At 43.4% G+C, this 18,227-nt stretch overlaps 1 protein-coding gene across 28 annotated transcripts in view; it reads left to right on the top strand.

Moving 5' to 3' along the window:
• The window catches only part of MICAL3 (microtubule associated monooxygenase, calponin and LIM domain containing 3), a 291,510-nt gene that overhangs the window by 259,420 nt on the left and 13,863 nt on the right, over positions 1–18,227 (top strand). For 24 of the 28 annotated variants that reach the window (XM_053252877.1, XM_053252875.1, XM_053252874.1 and 21 more), the window contains 2 exons: positions 2,510–2,560; positions 17,558–17,623. The exons of 2 other annotated variants lie outside the window; for them this stretch is intronic. In XM_053252877.1, the coding sequence (XP_053108852.1) occupies positions 2,510–2,560; positions 17,558–17,623 (117 nt within the window). The remainder of the gene's footprint in view (positions 1–2,509; positions 2,561–17,557; positions 17,624–18,227) is intronic. 2 more of the 28 variants (XM_053252866.1, XM_053252869.1) reach the window with 2 other exon arrangements.

Genomic DNA, 18,227 nt, shown 5'->3' with positions numbered 1-18,227 from the left:
CTGAGTGTAATGGAGGGGTGAGAGGGAAGCCAAACTTGGCTAGCTTTCCCTACAGCCTGACAATTAGGTCTGGCTGTGAGTTTTAGTACTGAATTATCTTTGAAATCAGGGCTAAGAATTCATAATCACTTGGCACTGCTGAGAAAATCTCCTTCAAGATTCCTTTGGGAAATGGTTTGGATCTGGGACCCTTCCATGATAATATGGATTTTTAGAAGCTTATTTGCCTTAAACCTCTCTTCCCCACCCCATCTTTGTTCCATTTGCCCTCCAAAGTGCCTTTCTTTTGCAATAGACCCTGTATCCGCCAATCAAACTGAGATGTACTTCAGGCAACAGTTGCAAAGCTCAGTCTCCCTTTACAATTACTGGACGTTGCTGCAGAAGGAAGGCTCTGTGTTGGTCTTATATAATGGAGAAAGGAACATTCCTTCCCAAACTGGCCATTCTGGATTAGCTGATGACCACATGTTAAAATGGCTCCCTTGAACATCTGCATAAATTTGGTTCTTGGGGCCATTTTATCAAAGACTTTTATCTACATAGATAATTGTTTCCATGTAGGCAAATAACACAGGGCAAATTCACATCTACTGTATATCTCCTACCACATGTACTTGTGGTGAAATAGACACCATACATTTATCATGTGGTGGTTTTCACCCAGCATACATTAACTTTTCCTACTCGGATATTGTACTTATCGTACAATAAGTTGCATACTACCTCTGTTCTGTGTGCATTCCACAGTGGACCAAGTATCAGCGGGCTTACTATTTTGAGATGTGTGTGAGGGAGTGTTTCCTTGTGCATTCAGGTGGTCCCTGCCTATTGCTGACCCAAGACATTTTGGTACCTGAAGCAGCAGAAAATAACTTGCTGTCTTTTAATGGTATCCCAAACATCTGCCACTTGAGGTGGGCCACTTAAACCAGTCTTAGTTTCAGCACGTAGGCGGGAGACACTACAAATTATAACATTTGACATTTTATTTCTCATGCTCCTCTGTACTGCCCAAAGAGTCGGAACTCTATATCAAGCTTGAATTACTTTGAAAAGAGCCAGGCTGGAAGCCCCTTGTGGTTCAGAGGACTTAGGGCTGTCGAAGTAGATATGGTTCTTCTTTTTGAGTGAAGTAAATGAATCTGAAGTTCTTTGCATACGCACCATTTATTTCCTTCTACATACAACAAGAACCTGATTAAAGCAGATACATTAGTTTTGAATGATGTTTTTGTTTTAATATTAATATTACTTGCATTTGAACTTTTGTACACTTCTGTGAAATTTGTGTGAATAGCAGTATGAACACTTTTTTTTAAAAGTCCCCTTTATGTCTAGTGCCAAAAGGAACCTTAGTATGGTTATGAGACATGTACGTTATATACACATTGTCCCATTATGTATTTTCCCTTGTGTGAGAATATAATTAATAGAGCATAGCAGTCATCCTTTTTTTGGAAACAGGTTAGCACTCTGCAGAAGAGACATGACCACTCCTATACATCCTCCAGTTTTGAGGTTTGGGCTGCCACATTATACTTTAGTCCAAATACATTTTTGTTAATCAACAAGCATCCTTGCCCCCATGGGGCCGTCCCATACTGCAAGTGCATCCACAATTGCCTGATTTGCGTTATATATATATGAGAATGATCTAATTGCTGTGCATTTCATTTTTCCTAGAACAAATATTGTGAGCAAATATTGTGATTCCTGTTGGACCCTATTTTTGGATTTCCCCCCTAGCATTAAAACAAAACAAAACCTACCACAAAGGATTGCAGACAGTGAATGCTCTAGTACTCCTGGCTGCATGAACGATGCCAATGTTGCAGCTGAACAACTGAAGGATGAAGTGGAAAGGCCACTCCCTAGAACAGAGGTAGGCAACGTATGGCTCTCCCAGTATTGCTGAACTACAACTCCCACCATCCCCAGCTGTAATAAATTATGGCTGGGGCTGATGGGAGTTGTTGTTCAGCAACATCTGGAGAGCCACACATGGCCTATCCCTGCCCTAGAAGAAGGATGCCAAACCCAGCTCTCTCTTTCCTTTTTCCTTTCATGGATTTCCATCCTCCCTTGAGTTCCCTCCCTACTGGAGAATGTTTGCAGACCTTCCCTAATGTTCCTCCAAACAACACTGCAGTGCCAGCTATCGGTACAAACCAACATAAGTGACAAATCCTTGTCCAGAACCCAGCCTGTTCCCCTTCTCTGCCTGGAAGCTCACATCTTGCCTGCCTATTTACTACGAGCTGTTCTCTCCCTTTCCTTACAGTATATACCGTATATATATGTATGTGTATATATTTATTACAAAGTTGCATGATTTCTTGTTGTTTCTACATATCTCTCTCTCTCTCTCTCTCTCTCCTGTCTGCCTCTCTTATGTATGCAATTTTCTCTTATCATCTGCTTTGAATTCTGGACAGGGCATGGGGAGGGCTATCTGGGTAGGTACCTCATCCAATAACTCTCTCTCTTCACCAATTCCTTATTGTAGACTATTGGGGAGAGTCTTATTACAGTGACCTCATCGACTTGCACCTGGGTGGTATGTATGGCAGAACCTCTTTGCTGGCACTAACCCTGCTGACACCCTCTCCTGCCACCTCCTCCCCCCACCTACTTCTTCCCATCCCTGGCTCACAAGCAATGAGATGAAACCAGTCTTGCACCTAATTGATTGGCTAGGGCACAACCCCTTTTCCAGCTCAAAAGAGAAGACTGCGTTTACGACCCAGCAGCCCTTAATAAGCAGGGTTCTGTTTGGTTGTATTTTCTAAATCTTCCAATAACAGCAGAAGGGGTTTTGATGGGTTGACCATAGGTCTGATCCGCTGTGCCCATGTGGTGAGTTCAGTGTGCACAGTGGGGCTTCTGGCCCCACCTTTAAGACTCAGTATTCCACAGAGAGAACCTGAAACTGGAGGGAAATTCAGAAGCTGCCACATCCTAAATCATCTCCGTCTCCTTCTCCAATAACATTTAGAAATCTAAAATGTGTGAGGTGAGGTCACATTGATGAGTTTCCACACTCCCTCATCTGGCAGCCAATACAACTGAAGAGAGGCAGGGATCCTCCCAGTTCAGTGATGCCACGCAGCCTGTGTTACATTTCTAAAAACTGCAGTGTGGAGGAGACGCTGGTTTTGGCAGTGACCAGACATCGGATGTAAACAGTAGTCCCAGATTGATGCTGCTCAGGGTTCTGCTGATGTGGTGAAAAATGGAGAACCTCCAGCCTACATGTGCATGTCTTTGCATGTGCCTAAAAGAGCTCTCTAGGCTAAAAGAAACTATTCTTATATTGTATTGCTTAGCCCCTAAACCGTAGCAATTTTCTTTGATGATAATATAAACCATATTTTTATTCAGATTCCTCCTTCCAAAAATGTCCAGTTCCGTTGCTGGTAAATCTGCAAAGGCTGAACAGTACAGAATAAAGTGGTAAAAGATTTGTGAAGGTGCCAGTTTTACTGTAGGAAGGAATAGACCAGGCCAGGGGGGTTCCCACTGAAAAAGAGAGCTCCTATTTTTTTCTTCCTTAGAAAAGTAGTAGATAGTAGTGATGTGAAGAAGTCTTTTAAAGTCCCACTAAAATGCTTCCTAAAGCAAAGAGTAAGATATGGGTGTAACTTATATACCTCAGTTTGTTGCCCCATTAGAAGATATTCTGGCAGGATTTCGGAGTGCAGGGAATCCTAAACCTTTGTTCCCTCAGAGATCATCTTATCTTCCATGGAATCCCTGGGCATTGCCAAAGAATTTAGGGCTCACTCTGTTTTTAGATGCAGACTGAGAGGAAGATCCTAGTAATGGCAAATAATCAGTCTTCTGGGTGCTTATATTTTTCATTGAGGAATCCCCAGGATGCTCTGGACTCTCCTACACATGCAGCGGAATGAGGTGGTTGAATGGACTGTACCACTTCGGGTGAGGAATGCTAGTTTTGAATCTTAATATCTTAAAAACCATACCTTAAAAACCCAAAAACCTAGCACAGTAAGGAAAGAGGTTCCAGCCTATCTTACTCCTGCTGTGTTAATTGTTTACCTCCAGGGTGTGTGTTTATGCAGAGTATTATTCAAAAGTGTGATTTCTCACCTGCAGTTTGAAATAGTGTAGTCCATTCTACCACCTCATTCTGTGGCATGTGTAACTCCTAACCTCAGAAAAGCAGTTTGAAAGCTTCTACATTAGCCCTCTTTTACAAGCGACCAGTTTGGATGATACCGTCCCCTGGTTTAAAGCAAGTATGGTGCTTATAGAACGCCCATTCAGATGAACAGCTCCCACATGCAATAAAGTGATGTACTGAGAAGGTGTTGGGATATCCACGGAGGAGGTCATGATGGGAGTTCTCAGTGCGTCTCCTTCCTAATCATTTGAGCCAGGGGCTATCATCCAAACCGGCTCAAGTTCAACTGTGCATCATCAATATGTAGCAATGTTCCTATTTCTATACTTTCTTTGTTCTTCAGGATACCCCAAGCACTTAAAGTGGTGCTCAGACCTCCCTTGTAATAATTGATAAGGACTGGCTTATAAGCATTTTTTAAATTCTACAGATTTCTTCAATGTATACAGGTTGCCTGTTTCTTTAGGATTTGTACAGATGATCACCTTTAATGAACACAGCATGCCCAAGTTGCAGTTTGAGTATTGCTGTCCCTGCAAACAGAGGTGCAACCAGGAGAGAGCGTGCCTGTATTCCCTTTAACATAATAGTTAAAACATGCACATTTCTCAAAAAGGAAGAGTTTGTACTGACCCTCAGATGGTATTAGCAGTCTCTCTTGTGTAGGTTTCTTGCTTAGGGTCAAACTACACATGACATTAATCGTATGCTTGCCTTTCCATCTTCCTTTTCTTTTCTCCTTTAAATGTTTGTGGGAGACCAATCCACCATGAGGATTGTGGAAGGGAAGGATTAACCACTGCCCTGCACTATGTTGCTGAAGAAAACTTCCCTCCCCCTCAAAAAAAAAAAAACAAAAACCTGCTATTGACTGCTTTTTAAAAGTGTGTTTGTGAGAGGGAGACAGAAATGTAGGGGTAGACTTAACATCATATGTAGTTTGACCCTTCAAATTTACCCTCAGAGATCACCTCAAAGTGCTACAGTTTCTGTACAGCTTTTAAAAATTATTAGGGATGTGCAAAAAATTTCGGGCACAGAACGATCTGTGCCCGAAACGAACAATTTCGGGTGATTCGGGGCTGAACCGAATCACCCCCGATGCCCCCCGAATTTTTTCGGGCACGAGCCGAATCACCCGAATTTCGGGCACAAAAAATTCGGGTGATTCGGTTCATGGTTGATTTTTGGCGATTTTTTAAAGTTTTAGTGACTTTGGGGCAGTTCGGGGGCATAGCATGGGATTTGGGCAAAAGGAGTGGGGTGGGGTGGTAGTGCCTAATGGGTGCAGGCTACCACCCCAATTTTAGGGGGATTGGGCCAAGGGCTGATTTTTGGTAAATTTCTGAAAATTTCATGTCTTTGGGGCAGATTGGGGCATATTGGGGCAGAAAGTGGGGGCTGGGGCAGAATAGTGGGGTGGGGTGGTAGTGCCTCATGGGTGCAGGCTACCACCCCAATTTCAGGGGGTTTGGACAAAGGGGTGATTTTTTGAGAATTTTTGAAGTTTTGGTGACTTTGGGGCAGTTTGGGGGCAGAAAGTGGATCTGCCCCAAAATAGTGGGGTGGGGTGGTAGTGCCTCATGGGTGGAGGCTACCACACCAATTTCAGGGGGATTGGGCAGAGGGCTGATTTTTTGAGAATTTTTGAAGTTTGGGTGTCTTTGGGGCAGATTGGGGGCAGAAAGTGGATCTGCCCCAAAGGAGTGGGGTGGGCTGGTAGATAGTGCCTGATGGCTGGAGGCTACCACCCATCCCCAATTTAAGAGTGATTGGGCAGAGGGGTGAATTATGGTGAATTTATTTGTATGAGGTTTGTCTTCATAAGGTGAAGTGTGCTAAATTGATTACTTCCTCATATTATTCATAGTAAAGGAAAGTGTGAAAAAGTGAAAGTGGGGTCATGAGAGTTGTTTAATTGAAAAAAATCTCATTTGCTATGATAGAATGAGAATTCACACCTCAGAGGTGTGAATTCTCATTCTATCATAGCAAATGAGATTTTTTTCAATTAAACAACTCTCATGACCCCACTTTCACTTTTTCACACTTTCCTTTACTATGAATAATATGAGGAAGTAATCAATTTAGCACACTTCACCTTATGAAGACAAACCTCATACAAATAAATTCACCATAATTCACCCCTCTTCCCAATCACTCTTAAATTGGGGATGGGTGGTAGCCTCCAGCCATCAGGCACTATCTACCAGCCCACCCCACTCCTTTGGGGCAGATCCACTTTCTGCCCCCAATCTGCCCCAAAGACACCCAAACTTCAAAAATTCTCAAAAAATCAGCCCTCTGCCCAATCCCCCTGAAATTGGTGTGGTAGCCTCCACCCATGAGGCACTACCACCCCACCCCACTATTTTGGGGCAGATCCACTTTCTGCCCCCAAACTGCCCCAAAGTCACCAAAACTTCAAAAATTCTCAAAAAATCACCCCTTTGTCCAAACCCCCTGAAATTGGGGTGGTAGCCTGCACCCATGAGGCACTACCACCCCACCCCACTATTCTGCCCCAGCCCCCACTTTCTGCCCCAATATGCCCCAATCTGCCCCAAAGACATGAAATTTTCAGAAATTTACCAAAAATCAGCCCTTTGCCCAATCCCCCTAAAATTGGGGTGGTAGCCTGCACCCATTAGGCACTACCACCCCACCCCACTCCTTTTGCCCAAATCCCATGCTATGCCCCCGAACTGCCCCAAAGTCACTAAAACTTTAAAAATTCACAAAAAATCAGGACTTTGCCCAATCCCCCTGAAATTGGGGTGGTAGACTCTACCCATTGGGCACTACCACCCCACCCCAAAATTTTGCCCCTGGGCCCCTTTTTACCCCCCCGAATCGATTCGGATTCGGATTAAATCCGAATCCGAACCGAATCAAGGGTGATTCGGGTGACCCAGATTCGGGCACAAAACAGAACGGGGGTGATTCGGCTCGGGTCCGAGCCGAATCACCCGAAAATCCGAATTGCACACCCCTAAAAATTATTATTATTTTGCATGCTGTAGTGCAGGAATTGCTTGGGTCCCCAGATGTGGTTGGACTACAACTCCCATCATCCCCACCCATGGTGACCAAAGGCAAGGGAGGGGCTAAATTGCCCTTTGCCCAGGTCTTCTTTTGACCTGGAACTAAACCAGTCAATGGAGCCAGTTCTGTTGTTCAGTTGGCCTTGCTCAAGTCCAAATGTGACACTCCTGTTAAAAATTAATTGCTGGCGAGGGGACGGCGCTCCCGGTGAGGTTTTAGGCTTCCCTAGAGCTTTTCACAACTATGCCACTAGGAGGCGGTGTGTGCCTACGGAAGGAGCTGTAAAAGGGTTAATGCTGCATTACACTTTTAACAGGTTCTGCTCCCTGGCTGATGCAGTTCCCACACTTCCTTTTCCTCCTCCTTCCCCTCCTTCTCTTCCTAATGCCTCCTTGAAGGCAACAATCCTGTCACTTTTGCTAACAGTGGCTTTTAAAAAAAATAGTTCTTAAATCCATTTAAAGGGACACTGTCATTTTTTCTTTAGCTCATTTCTGTCACAAAGAACTTGCTTAAAAGAAAACAACAATTTTAATTTGTTTTTCATTACTGACACCCTTTTGCTGTCTCCATTTATTGTTAATAGCCACTTTTACTTACTGCCTAAATTTTTTGGGACCCCCCTTCCTATTTTTAGCTTGATGTATATGAATGAAAATATTTTGCACATCCAGCCTATTCCCCCAAACAATGATAGAGCTGATAATATTATGTTATGAATTTGGAAGGTGGTGGGTGGATTTAAAAATCTAATTCTTCTACAGCCAAAAAGGTTAGTATCTGGCAGTATCCCTTTAAATAAAATGCAGTGTTATGTGCAGAAGAATTTGTGGCTTTGTAGTTTTAGTCTTTTTCATTCCTCTATGATTGATGTTTACACAGTATTTCCTCACTAGGCTGCCAGAATGCTCAGAAGTCACTGTAGCATACAGTCTAAGAGACAAGGCTGAGGGTCAGGCATTCCCTGGTTCCAATCCCAACTCCACCATGAACTCAGTAGATGGCCTATGGTTAGCCACATTCCCACAGTCCGTCCCAGCCTTGCCCCTCTGCAGTGTGGGGCTAATAATAGTAAACGGTTGCCAGGCACCAAAGCCTCTGGGTGAAGCTAATGTGGGATTTATTCTTAACTCATAGTATCAGGTGTATTCCCAGTTGGAGTGTACTAGCAGAAAGTAGCCAGGATCCTTTCAGATTTCTATAAGTACTATCAGAATAATCATCATTGCTAGCAAACCAAGGCTACAAGAAGGCAGAGGTGTAGCCAGCAGTATCCGAGGATCAAAGCAAGGCCAGTGTGCAGTTCCTGAAGTTCAAAGGTCCATTCTGAGGAATCTGAAATGGTTACTATCCTAGAAGAAACTATGGTGGTCATCAAGAAAATGCTGGGGGTGATTCAGCAGTTAGCATTTCCAATAATCCCCCATTTTGAATTACTGCAAATGCTGAGTAATTCAGCACTGGAAGATAGGCATATAAGTCATAAGAGACAAACAGGGGAAGGCTCATGCCAGCAGGACCATTGGTGTTGGGGGACAGGATGTTATTTTATTTATCATATGTGTACACTGCCTCAGACTTCTGTCGCTGGGCAGTTTACAGCAACATGAAACAAAACAGAAATTTAATACCTTAAAACAATTTAAAACCATAAGTCTAGTTAAAAAGCTTGGGTGAATAAATGTTTCTGTCTTTAGGGACTTTCTAAAAGTTGTCAGAGATGGGGAGCCTCTTATTTCATCCAGGAGCACGTTCCAGAGTCTCAGGGCAGCGACAGAGAAGGCCCTTCCCTGTGTAGCCACCGGATGAGCCAGTGGCAGCTGCAGACAGACCTGTTATGATGATCTCAGTGGGTGGTGAGGCTCATAGTGAAGAAGACATTCTCTTAAATACCCAAGGCCTAAGCTGTTTAGGGCTTTATAGGTTATAACCAGCACCTTGTATTTTGCCTGGAAACTTTTTGGCAGCCAATGTAGTTCTTCCACTATAGGAGTAATATGGTCTTGTCAAGATGACCCAGAGACCAACATGGCTGCCGGATTCTGTACCAACTGCTGTTACCAAATTACGTGCAAAGGCAGCCTCACATAAAGCACATTGCAGTAGTCGAGTCTGGAGATTACCAGCATATGTGCCACTGTTCTGAGGTCATTTATCTCAAGAAAAGGACGCAGCTGGCATATCAGCCTAAACTGACAGAAAACATCTCTTGCCACCACTTTAACCTGCAACATCAGGAAGAGGTTTGGATCCAGAAGCAGTCCCAGACTGCATAACTGTTCCTTCTGTGAAAGTGTGACCCCATCCAGAACCGGCAGATCAAAATTGTCTCCCAAGTTCTGACCCCGCACAATAAGTACCTCTGTCTTATTTGATTCCGTCTCATTTTATCCCTAATCCAGCCCATCACTGCCTCCAGGCAAGCATTTAGGGAGGTTATGCCCTCTCCTGCTGATGTTGACATGGAGAAATAGATTTAGGTGTCATTAGCATACTGATAACACCCTGTACCAAATATCCTGATCATCTCTCCCAGCGGTTTCATGTAGATGTTAAAGAGCATTGGAGACAGTGTGGAGCCCTGGGGGACTCCATATAAAAGTTCACGTTTTGAAGAACAGTCTCCAAGTGACGCCCTCTTGAATCTGCCCGAGAAGTAGGAGCAAACCACTGCAAAGCGGTGCCTCCCACTCCAAATCCTCTCCACTCCAGAAGAATACTATGGTTGATAGTATTGAAAGATGCTGAGAGATCCAAAAGGACTAATAGAATCACACTCCCTCTGTTACTTCCCAACTGGAGATCATCCATCAGGCAGTCTCCACCCCATAGCCTGCCCAAAACCAATTTGAAATTGGTCTAGATAATCAGTTTCTTCCAAGACTGCCTGGAGCTGGGAGGCCAGCACCCTCAATTACCTTGCCCAACTATGGAAGACTGGAGACAGGTCTGTAGTTGCTCAACTCCAATGCAGGGTTCTTCAGAAACAGTCTAATGATTGGAACAGGAAGGCATCCTGCCCTCCCCCAGAGAAGCATTTATAATACCTACCAGACCCTCTACAACAATCCTCCTGCCAAATAATATAAGCCATGTTAAACAATGATCAAGAGAACATGTGGTAGGCCTCACCATTCCAAGCAGGTTATCCACATCATCAGGAGTCACAAACTGAAACTGATCCAGCCTAACCACATAAGAGGAGTTGCTGGACACCTCTGCTTTAGAATCTGCAATAATTGTGGGGTCAGAGTCTGTCAACCCGAATATGAGATATTTTATCCACAAAGAACTCATTAAGAACATCACAACGGATAACTGATAATTCTAATTCAGGGGAGGAGGGTCATTTACTAGCCCTCTCACAACCCTGATCAACTCGGCTGGGTGTGAGCTTGCAGACGCAGAAGAAAAGAATTACTTCTTTGACGTATTGCTTGAGCGTAGGACTTAAAATGTGCTCTGTGTTGTAATATGTCTGATTTGAATCAAGTCTTTCTCAACTTGTGTTCCAGTCATCTACCTTGCCACTTCAGCTCCTGTAGTTCTTCTTTATACCAAGGGGCCAATTTCAAAGTGGGTTGGAGAGAATGCTTAGGAGTGATCATGCCTTGGTGAGTTTGCTGTTCCAGTTCTCCACCAGGGCATCAACAGGATCACCAGCACAGCCAACACTAAATTCTTCCAAGACTTTTTGGAATCCTACTGGATCTTCTCGGATGGACCATCTTAATAGGCCCTCACTCCTGTGGAGGTGGGACATGATTGTGAGTCCAACCCTAACCAGAAGGTGGTATGTCCATGACAGTGGGGAAGTTGCAGGACTCCCCAGCCATAGAACACCACCCTCAGAGTAAAAGACCAGATCAATTATGTGACCAGCAACAGGCATAAGTCCCAAGACCGCTTGGGATAGGCCTGTAGTCATCACGGCTAATAAGAACTCCTGAGCTGCCCTGGACAAATTGGTCCCAAAATTAACATTGAAGTCTCTCGTTACATAAGCCTGGGAGACTCCCAACACCAAGCCCGAGACCAAGTCCATCAGCTCAGTTAGGGACTCTGCAGTGGGGTGGTTGATACACCAACAAAAGTCCCAGTCAATCCCTACTCCCCAAACTTAAGTACACACATTTCACATAGTCAGACACTTCAACAGGGATCTGGGTAAGGGAGATATTATAGACACAGCCACTCTACCTCCCTGGTCGCGTCCTCTCTCTTGTTCCTCAACAGAATACTCTGTTGAGAAGCTGGGACCAAACTCGGCCACCAGCCTCTCCCACCCAAGTATCTGTGATGCATACCAGGTTGGCCCCTGCATCCATAATCAGATCATGGATGATTCCTGATTTATTCTGGACCAATCTGACATTACAAATCAGCAAGGTGAGGCTCTGAGGGTAGTTGGCACTGCTCCCTGTGGTTAAAGAGCTGGCAGGACAGCTGGAAGGGGAAACAGCTATTAGATTTCTGATTTCCCTTCCCCTGTAACGGCCTGCTGATCTGCCAATGTTACTTCTATTCCCCACCAGTACTGGAATAGACACCCCATAATCAATGGACATGCCCCCTGTCTCACCATCTCCAGACAAGCCTGGATACGTTGTAGACTAAACTCACCCAAGACTCAGACCATGGAAGCTATCTAAACAGTTTCAGCTTCTAAAGCAGCCATAAAAGAATATGCTCTGCCCAAGAAATGTTGGATTAAAGAGGAAGGGGAGGAGCCAAGGCTCAAATAGGAAGTTAAAGATGTTCCTATCACTTGTTAGATTCACTTGACCCAACGATTCAACAGTATCCTGCCTGAAGAGGATCTGGCACAGTTGCCTCTTTTTGGTTTTTGCACCTGGGGGTGCAGATTTTAGGGAGCGTGTATTGGCTCTCCTCCATGATAAGAGTATGGACTGACTTCTATAAGGGTGATTATCAATACTCAGCATGATGTAGGGGACATTTGATGGAGATCTTTCTACTGCATATTGCATCATATGCAGAAGATTAACTGCAGAATTACGGTTGGGCTCAGTATCAATTGTGTGTGTGTGCGTGTGCGCACAAGGAGTTTAATCTGTCTTAAAACTAATTTATTCTTGCAAGAACAAAATGTAAGCTGTAGCTATACCCAGTGTTACACAATGGGAGGGGGGAAATGGAACAACTACTTTGAGTCTTGTGTTTCTCTTTGTCCCACAACTAGAAATCACTCCTTACTTAGCCTCTAGGCTGCATTTCCCACAGTGAGGTGATTCTCACGATCACCCAAAAGCAGGCTAAGAGAGCCTAGCCCGATTTCAGGTGATTGTGTGCTGCAGCGGGAGCCGGGCAGCTCCTGGCAGCTAGCCGCCCTAAATACTCCTCCCCTTAGCCAAAGTTAATGGAGCGAGCGCTCCATTTACCTCGGCCTGAAAGGAATTGTAGAATCCTGGAACTTGCGGGGGCCATGCGGCCCCACAGCCCCCGCCGGCTTCGTGATGGAGCTGGCAGTTGTGTGGGTGGCCGATTCAGCCGCCCAGGGCTCCCTTTTGATCGTCTGCAGGGAGAGCGGGCTAAGCCCGCTCTCGCAGCAAACCCCCTTACGGCTCTTCCCACTGATCGTGAGAAGAGCCTCAGTGTCTGTTAGTGGTACACTAGAACCCTTCCCCACGACTCTCAAGTTACATGATGAGCCCTAATTATTACACCACATCTTGTACAACATTATTTTCAAGCAGTCATGTATCAAACAACTCCACAGTTTAGCCTTGTCTATTTCTACTTGAGAGAGGTGGACAAAATAAAGATATTTTATCAAGCTTGTTCAAACTTTGCAGGTCTTTGAGCTGCACAAACTCTACTTCAGTGACCACTATTCTAATCAAAACAGAAAGGGTTTTGTGGCCATATCAAGGTTTGAAGGCTTGTTGCATGGTGTATTTTATGTAGGTGGTCCTTGAGCAAACTAATTGCAGGCTTGTGAATCAGTCACCTGTGATAAGTAAGAATTGCCCTACGTGACCAAATGGAAGATTCTTTGTAAACTTAAAGATAACTGGTTCTTTATGTACTTTCAGACTGTCAGCGTTCTACAAATTACTAATATAGCCATGTGTAGGCAGGTTAAAATGTTTGTGGATTAGTGATCTTTGTCTGGAGTTATTTGCAGTGTTGGACCTCAGTGCTGCATGAAAATGACTTGTTCAATTATATTGTTGAAGCATCAATTTCATAACTAGTTATTCACGGCCCCTGGTTATCCTGTGCCACCTAATGGCACAGTGGGGAAGTAACTTTCCTAGGGAGCAAGAGTTTGCTGGTTTGGATCCCTGCTAGTATGTTTCCCAGACTATGGGAAACACCTATATCGGGCAGCAGCTATATAGGAAGATGCTGAAAGACATCATTTCCTACTGTGTGGAAGATGGCAATGGTAAACCCCTACTGCCAAAAAAACCCACAGGGCTCTGTGGTCACCAGGAGTCAACACCAACTCAATGGCACTTTACTTATCCTGTACTGGGAATGTTCCCCAGAGACACATTGTGGAGTTTGTTTAGATGTAATAATAAACCATGACTTGTGCCAATCATGGTTTAGAATCCAAAACATGTTTTGTATTTCAGATGTGCAGGCAAACCAGAGCTACTGTAGTCCCCCCACCCTGCCCACCATGTTCCCTAAAAGTAAACATAAAATCCAATATACTGTCCCAGACTGCAGCCTTCAAGGGTAGAGGAACATACCAAACCATATGCCCAGTCACATTTTGCTCAATATATTTTGCAAATCAAAGCATACTCTCAGACCCCAGTTTAATGGCCACTTGTAAAAAATAAAATTTTTAAGATGGTTTGAGTCAAACATCAAGACAAACCATTGTTTGACGTTAAGTCTGACTCATCACATTAAGTATGTCATGCTTCCAAATCCTGCATTGCTGGAAAAAGTTGCGACTTCTTACAACTGAGGAATTATCACCAAAATCTGGCAGGTCAAATGAGTAGATGTTGTTGTTTTCTTGTTTAAAAAGTCTTTTGGAGAGGAATAATTATTATGATTTGAAGAATGATTAGTAGAACTCTACAAGATAAACACATTTGATTATGAATCTGGTATTAAAAGGTGTTTTCTTAAGAATCTAAATGTATGATAAAAGTTGGAAAATTTGCATCAACATATTTGTTTCTCATGCTTTGAACAATTTTGTTTGGGTTGGAGATGAGGGATTGTGTGTATTCAACATGTTTTTAGTTGTCTGGGAAGGAAGTGGTAGGACTCATGGAGAAGTAGGAAGGAGAGTTTTGTTTTATTTATTTATTTATTTATTTGGTTTATATAAATCAAATAGAGCGCACCTTCCCTGCTCCTTAAAGGTAACTCCCCCCACCATCGAACCAGCCACCACCAGTTCCGTGCATATCCCTAGCAGTGAGGCATGAAGAAGAGATGCAGCAGTGGGTGAAAGCTGCATAGTTGAACTGCTTCTTCTCATGACTTTTGGATGCTCAGAGCTCCTGCCAGGGACAAAGGTGGTAACTACAGATAATGTGTGCTACCTTAGCAGAATCTAAGTAAAGTTTGCAACTTGCAGTGTGGTCACTTGAATGATTCAGGTGACCATAGTGCAAGTTGCAAACTTTACTTGGAGTTGGGGCGGGGAGAACCTTGATAGAATTGTGCTTGAAGGGAAACAGTGATGTATGATGCAGGGCCTATTGGCATTTGAGGTTGATTCCATTCAAGCAGATAGATACTTGGTGTCCCCCTCTCAAGTGGAGCTGAAAAGTCTTCTGCCTGAGTCCATGGAGAGTCACTGCTGGGCTAGATGGTCCAATGTTCTGACTCCAATAAGGCAGCTTCGTGAGTTCATCTTGAGAGTATGCTGTGCTGTCAAAAAAAAAATCATTTCACAGTATGAAATGATGTCTTTCAGACACTTCCACATAAGATCTATAAACACAGCTGCTATGATTTACACAATTCCAGGAGCTCAGACAATACAGTCATGGAAATAACAGCAGCTGCATATATAACTCCTGTGTGGAGGTGCAAGTACACATTGATGGTGTCTCTATAGGAGCATGTTCTAGACACAGCCCAGTGTGCTTCTGTGGAGTCTGAATCTGCCTGTAGTGGCTGTCTTAAGTGTTCTTTACTCATAGCTGAAGAAGGTGTGGTTGTCTAGAGAGTGTCATTCTTGGTTAGGGTTCTTGGTGTCATTCTTGGTTAGGTGTACAAACTTGACTGTGCATTTTCAGAGCCAGTTTATCTAACCAAAGTAAACGTATGTTTCTACACATACTGGGCTTGAGCCTGGCTACTTGACAATGGCCTATGAAATAAACTGGACTTTAAAGGGGTTTTGTGCATTTTAAAAGCCTATATGCTTCATTACATATATTTTCAATAAATGTCTTCCCCAAGCAAGAAGAATCCCTTCTGAAGCATTTACGCTTGTTTTCAAAGTAAGTTTTATAGGGACTGCTTGATAATGCTATCAGAAGGTGTCCATCTTTGAGTATTGACAGGATAACATGTAATATGTCTGTATGGCCTATATAAAACTTACTTCCTCCATTTTTAACCCTTTCCATGCCCACTATACATGTTTCTTCCTGTCTGAGAGAATCGTATTGTTCCTTCACACTATTTGCAAGCTGATGTGCTCTCCTTTTTAACTTTGATCTGTCCTGTGTGTTACTGCTCTAGTTCTGTGATGGTCCCTTCTAAAAGCCCTTCCTTTCCTAGAGCTGTATAGATCTCCATAATGAGCTCTGACTGCCTCCCCTCCCAACTCCATTTATATGTGCATATAAATTTGATTTCCATGGATTCTGAATAATATTTTTTTTCCATATAGGTTGCTGTTACACAGTAATGCTTTCCTCTCCCTTCATTTCTACCTATTGACTAGCTTAATAGGCCACACGTCTTCCCACATGGATTCTTTATCTCTTTGCATATAATCTTCTGCAGTGGTTCCCAAACTGTGTGCCAGAGCTGTAAGAGATATTCTGAATAATGGAAGTTTCTCATGAGCTCAAAGTATCTGCTGCTTTGGGCTTGCTTCCTTCCAGTCAAGAGGAATGCTCAGGACAGCAGGTTGTATCCAAAGAAGGTTAACCATGACCAAGCACCATATAAATCAATGAGGCAAATTAGTTGTGACTATTCATTCCATTGGGACTTAATCATGACTAACTTTCTTTGAATACAACATGGGGGATGGACTCCACTGAGGGTGTGTAATATCAGTGTGAGAAGAATGGTTCCCATTTTAATTTCAGGTGGGGATTATACCTCTGCTATCAGAAATTGGAGAGACACGGATCTACTATGGTGTGTCTAGCTGTTACAGATGCACACCTAGACTTTGATTTGATTGCACATCTCAGTGGAATATATACTTCAATTTTCTCTGCCCCTGCTATTGGCAGTGCCTGAAATACAAGGTGTATATGATAAAATACCAGTGGACTACTTCCTTTGAAACAAGGGTTGTTTGCCCTTGATGTGAAGTTAAAAAAAGAGGGGGTATAGTTTTACAGCCAAGATCTCCTATTGTGTGTGGATTATAAATAATACCTGATAGTCTCACTTCTATAATAATGAGGTTCAGAAAGTGTATAACTTTTATACACGAGCAGGAAAACTTCACTGGCTGATAGTCCCCCATATTTGTTGGTGTAAATCTTCTTTTAGCAATCACATTGACTCAAGCACTTCGAATCACAATATATCAGATCTGATATATGATTCTCCTAACTATTCTCCTTCTGAAAATACTGGGCAAGTCAGCCTTCTGGTTTTACTCAAGGATGTATTGTTTTCTAAGTGTGCAATGCTTACCACTGTCATCCCATTCCCCTGGGCATCATCACAAAAAACCACGTGAAATGTGCCAATTTTGAAAACCCAGACCAATTCTAAAGGCAACCTTTCAAAATTTCTTGGACAGCTTTGTTTCTTAAAGCCATGATGTTGCCCATCCTCTTCTTGCTGCTTTGACCTCTTACCTAATACAATGTGATGTTTAGGGTGAAAACTCTACAGCCACACAAAATGTCTATGTTTGGCAGTTTTCCTTTGTCCCGGTAACTTTTGTGGCTCATGCTGTTATCCCTGCCAGTGCCACAATCTGCTCTTCTCCATTATTCATGTTGACAAGGGACGTTCTACTGTTCCCCTTGTTTCTGCTTTTCCATTTCTTGTATTATTTTTCTTTTCTACTTTCTCCTTGTTGTTTCCTTTCTTTCTCACTCTTGTGCTTTTTTGTCCTTTTGCTTGTCTGTTTATTTTCACCCTGTTTCTCCTCTTTTCCTCTCCACTTCCAACTTCCTCTTCCTCTCCCTTCTTCCTCTCCCATTTTTGGTCCTATTGAAGTTGAGCCCAATGCCGGGACACCACGCCGTAGACCTCTCTCCTTCTGCCCTTGCTGTGCCCACGAAGGTAATGTAATTTCTTGCGTTCCCTCCGTCCCCTTCCCAAGCTGCAGTTGGATTGGCGTAGAGACACTAGCCAGTGTCTCTACCAATACCAAATAGTTCGCCGCCAAACTTTTCCGTTTTTTCCTTCGATCTCAAACCTCTGTAACAAGCTTGTTTATGAAGTGTGTCTGGCAATATCTAAAGGTACAGTATCCCTTTTTCAGTCATGCATTGTGGGAATAAGGATAGGTCCCTAGGTCACTGGGGGCACTTTTCTGTAGCAGCTCTGGTGGCAACAGTGTCACACTCTGTTTGGCTTGTTGGATTTCCCAAAGGGATCTTGAGGAAGTGAGAATAAATCTTCCTTAAACAAATTTAGACTGTGGATTAAAGGAATACTGTGTCTTTTTCAATGACTGGTTTGCCCAACTTCCCTTGCCTTTGAAAAACCCACCTTCTGATTTACCATAATCCAGACTGGTCTTCTACCGTCCATATCTTGCTAATCATATTCTTGACTTTGTCCCAAGTGGACCCAATTTCCCACTATAGAGTTTCCATTTCCCAAGGCATGGGGGCAGGGGTGGAATGTGACCACAGTGTGTAATTTCTGCTAACCACTGTAT

Source organism: Hemicordylus capensis, chromosome 5 (genome assembly GCF_027244095.1).
Source record: "Hemicordylus capensis ecotype Gifberg chromosome 5, rHemCap1.1.pri, whole genome shotgun sequence".
NCBI lineage: Eukaryota > Metazoa > Chordata > Lepidosauria > Squamata > Cordylidae > Hemicordylus > Hemicordylus capensis.
Note: the sequence above shows the minus strand (reverse complement) of the source record. Positions and strands in the feature narration are given on the sequence as shown.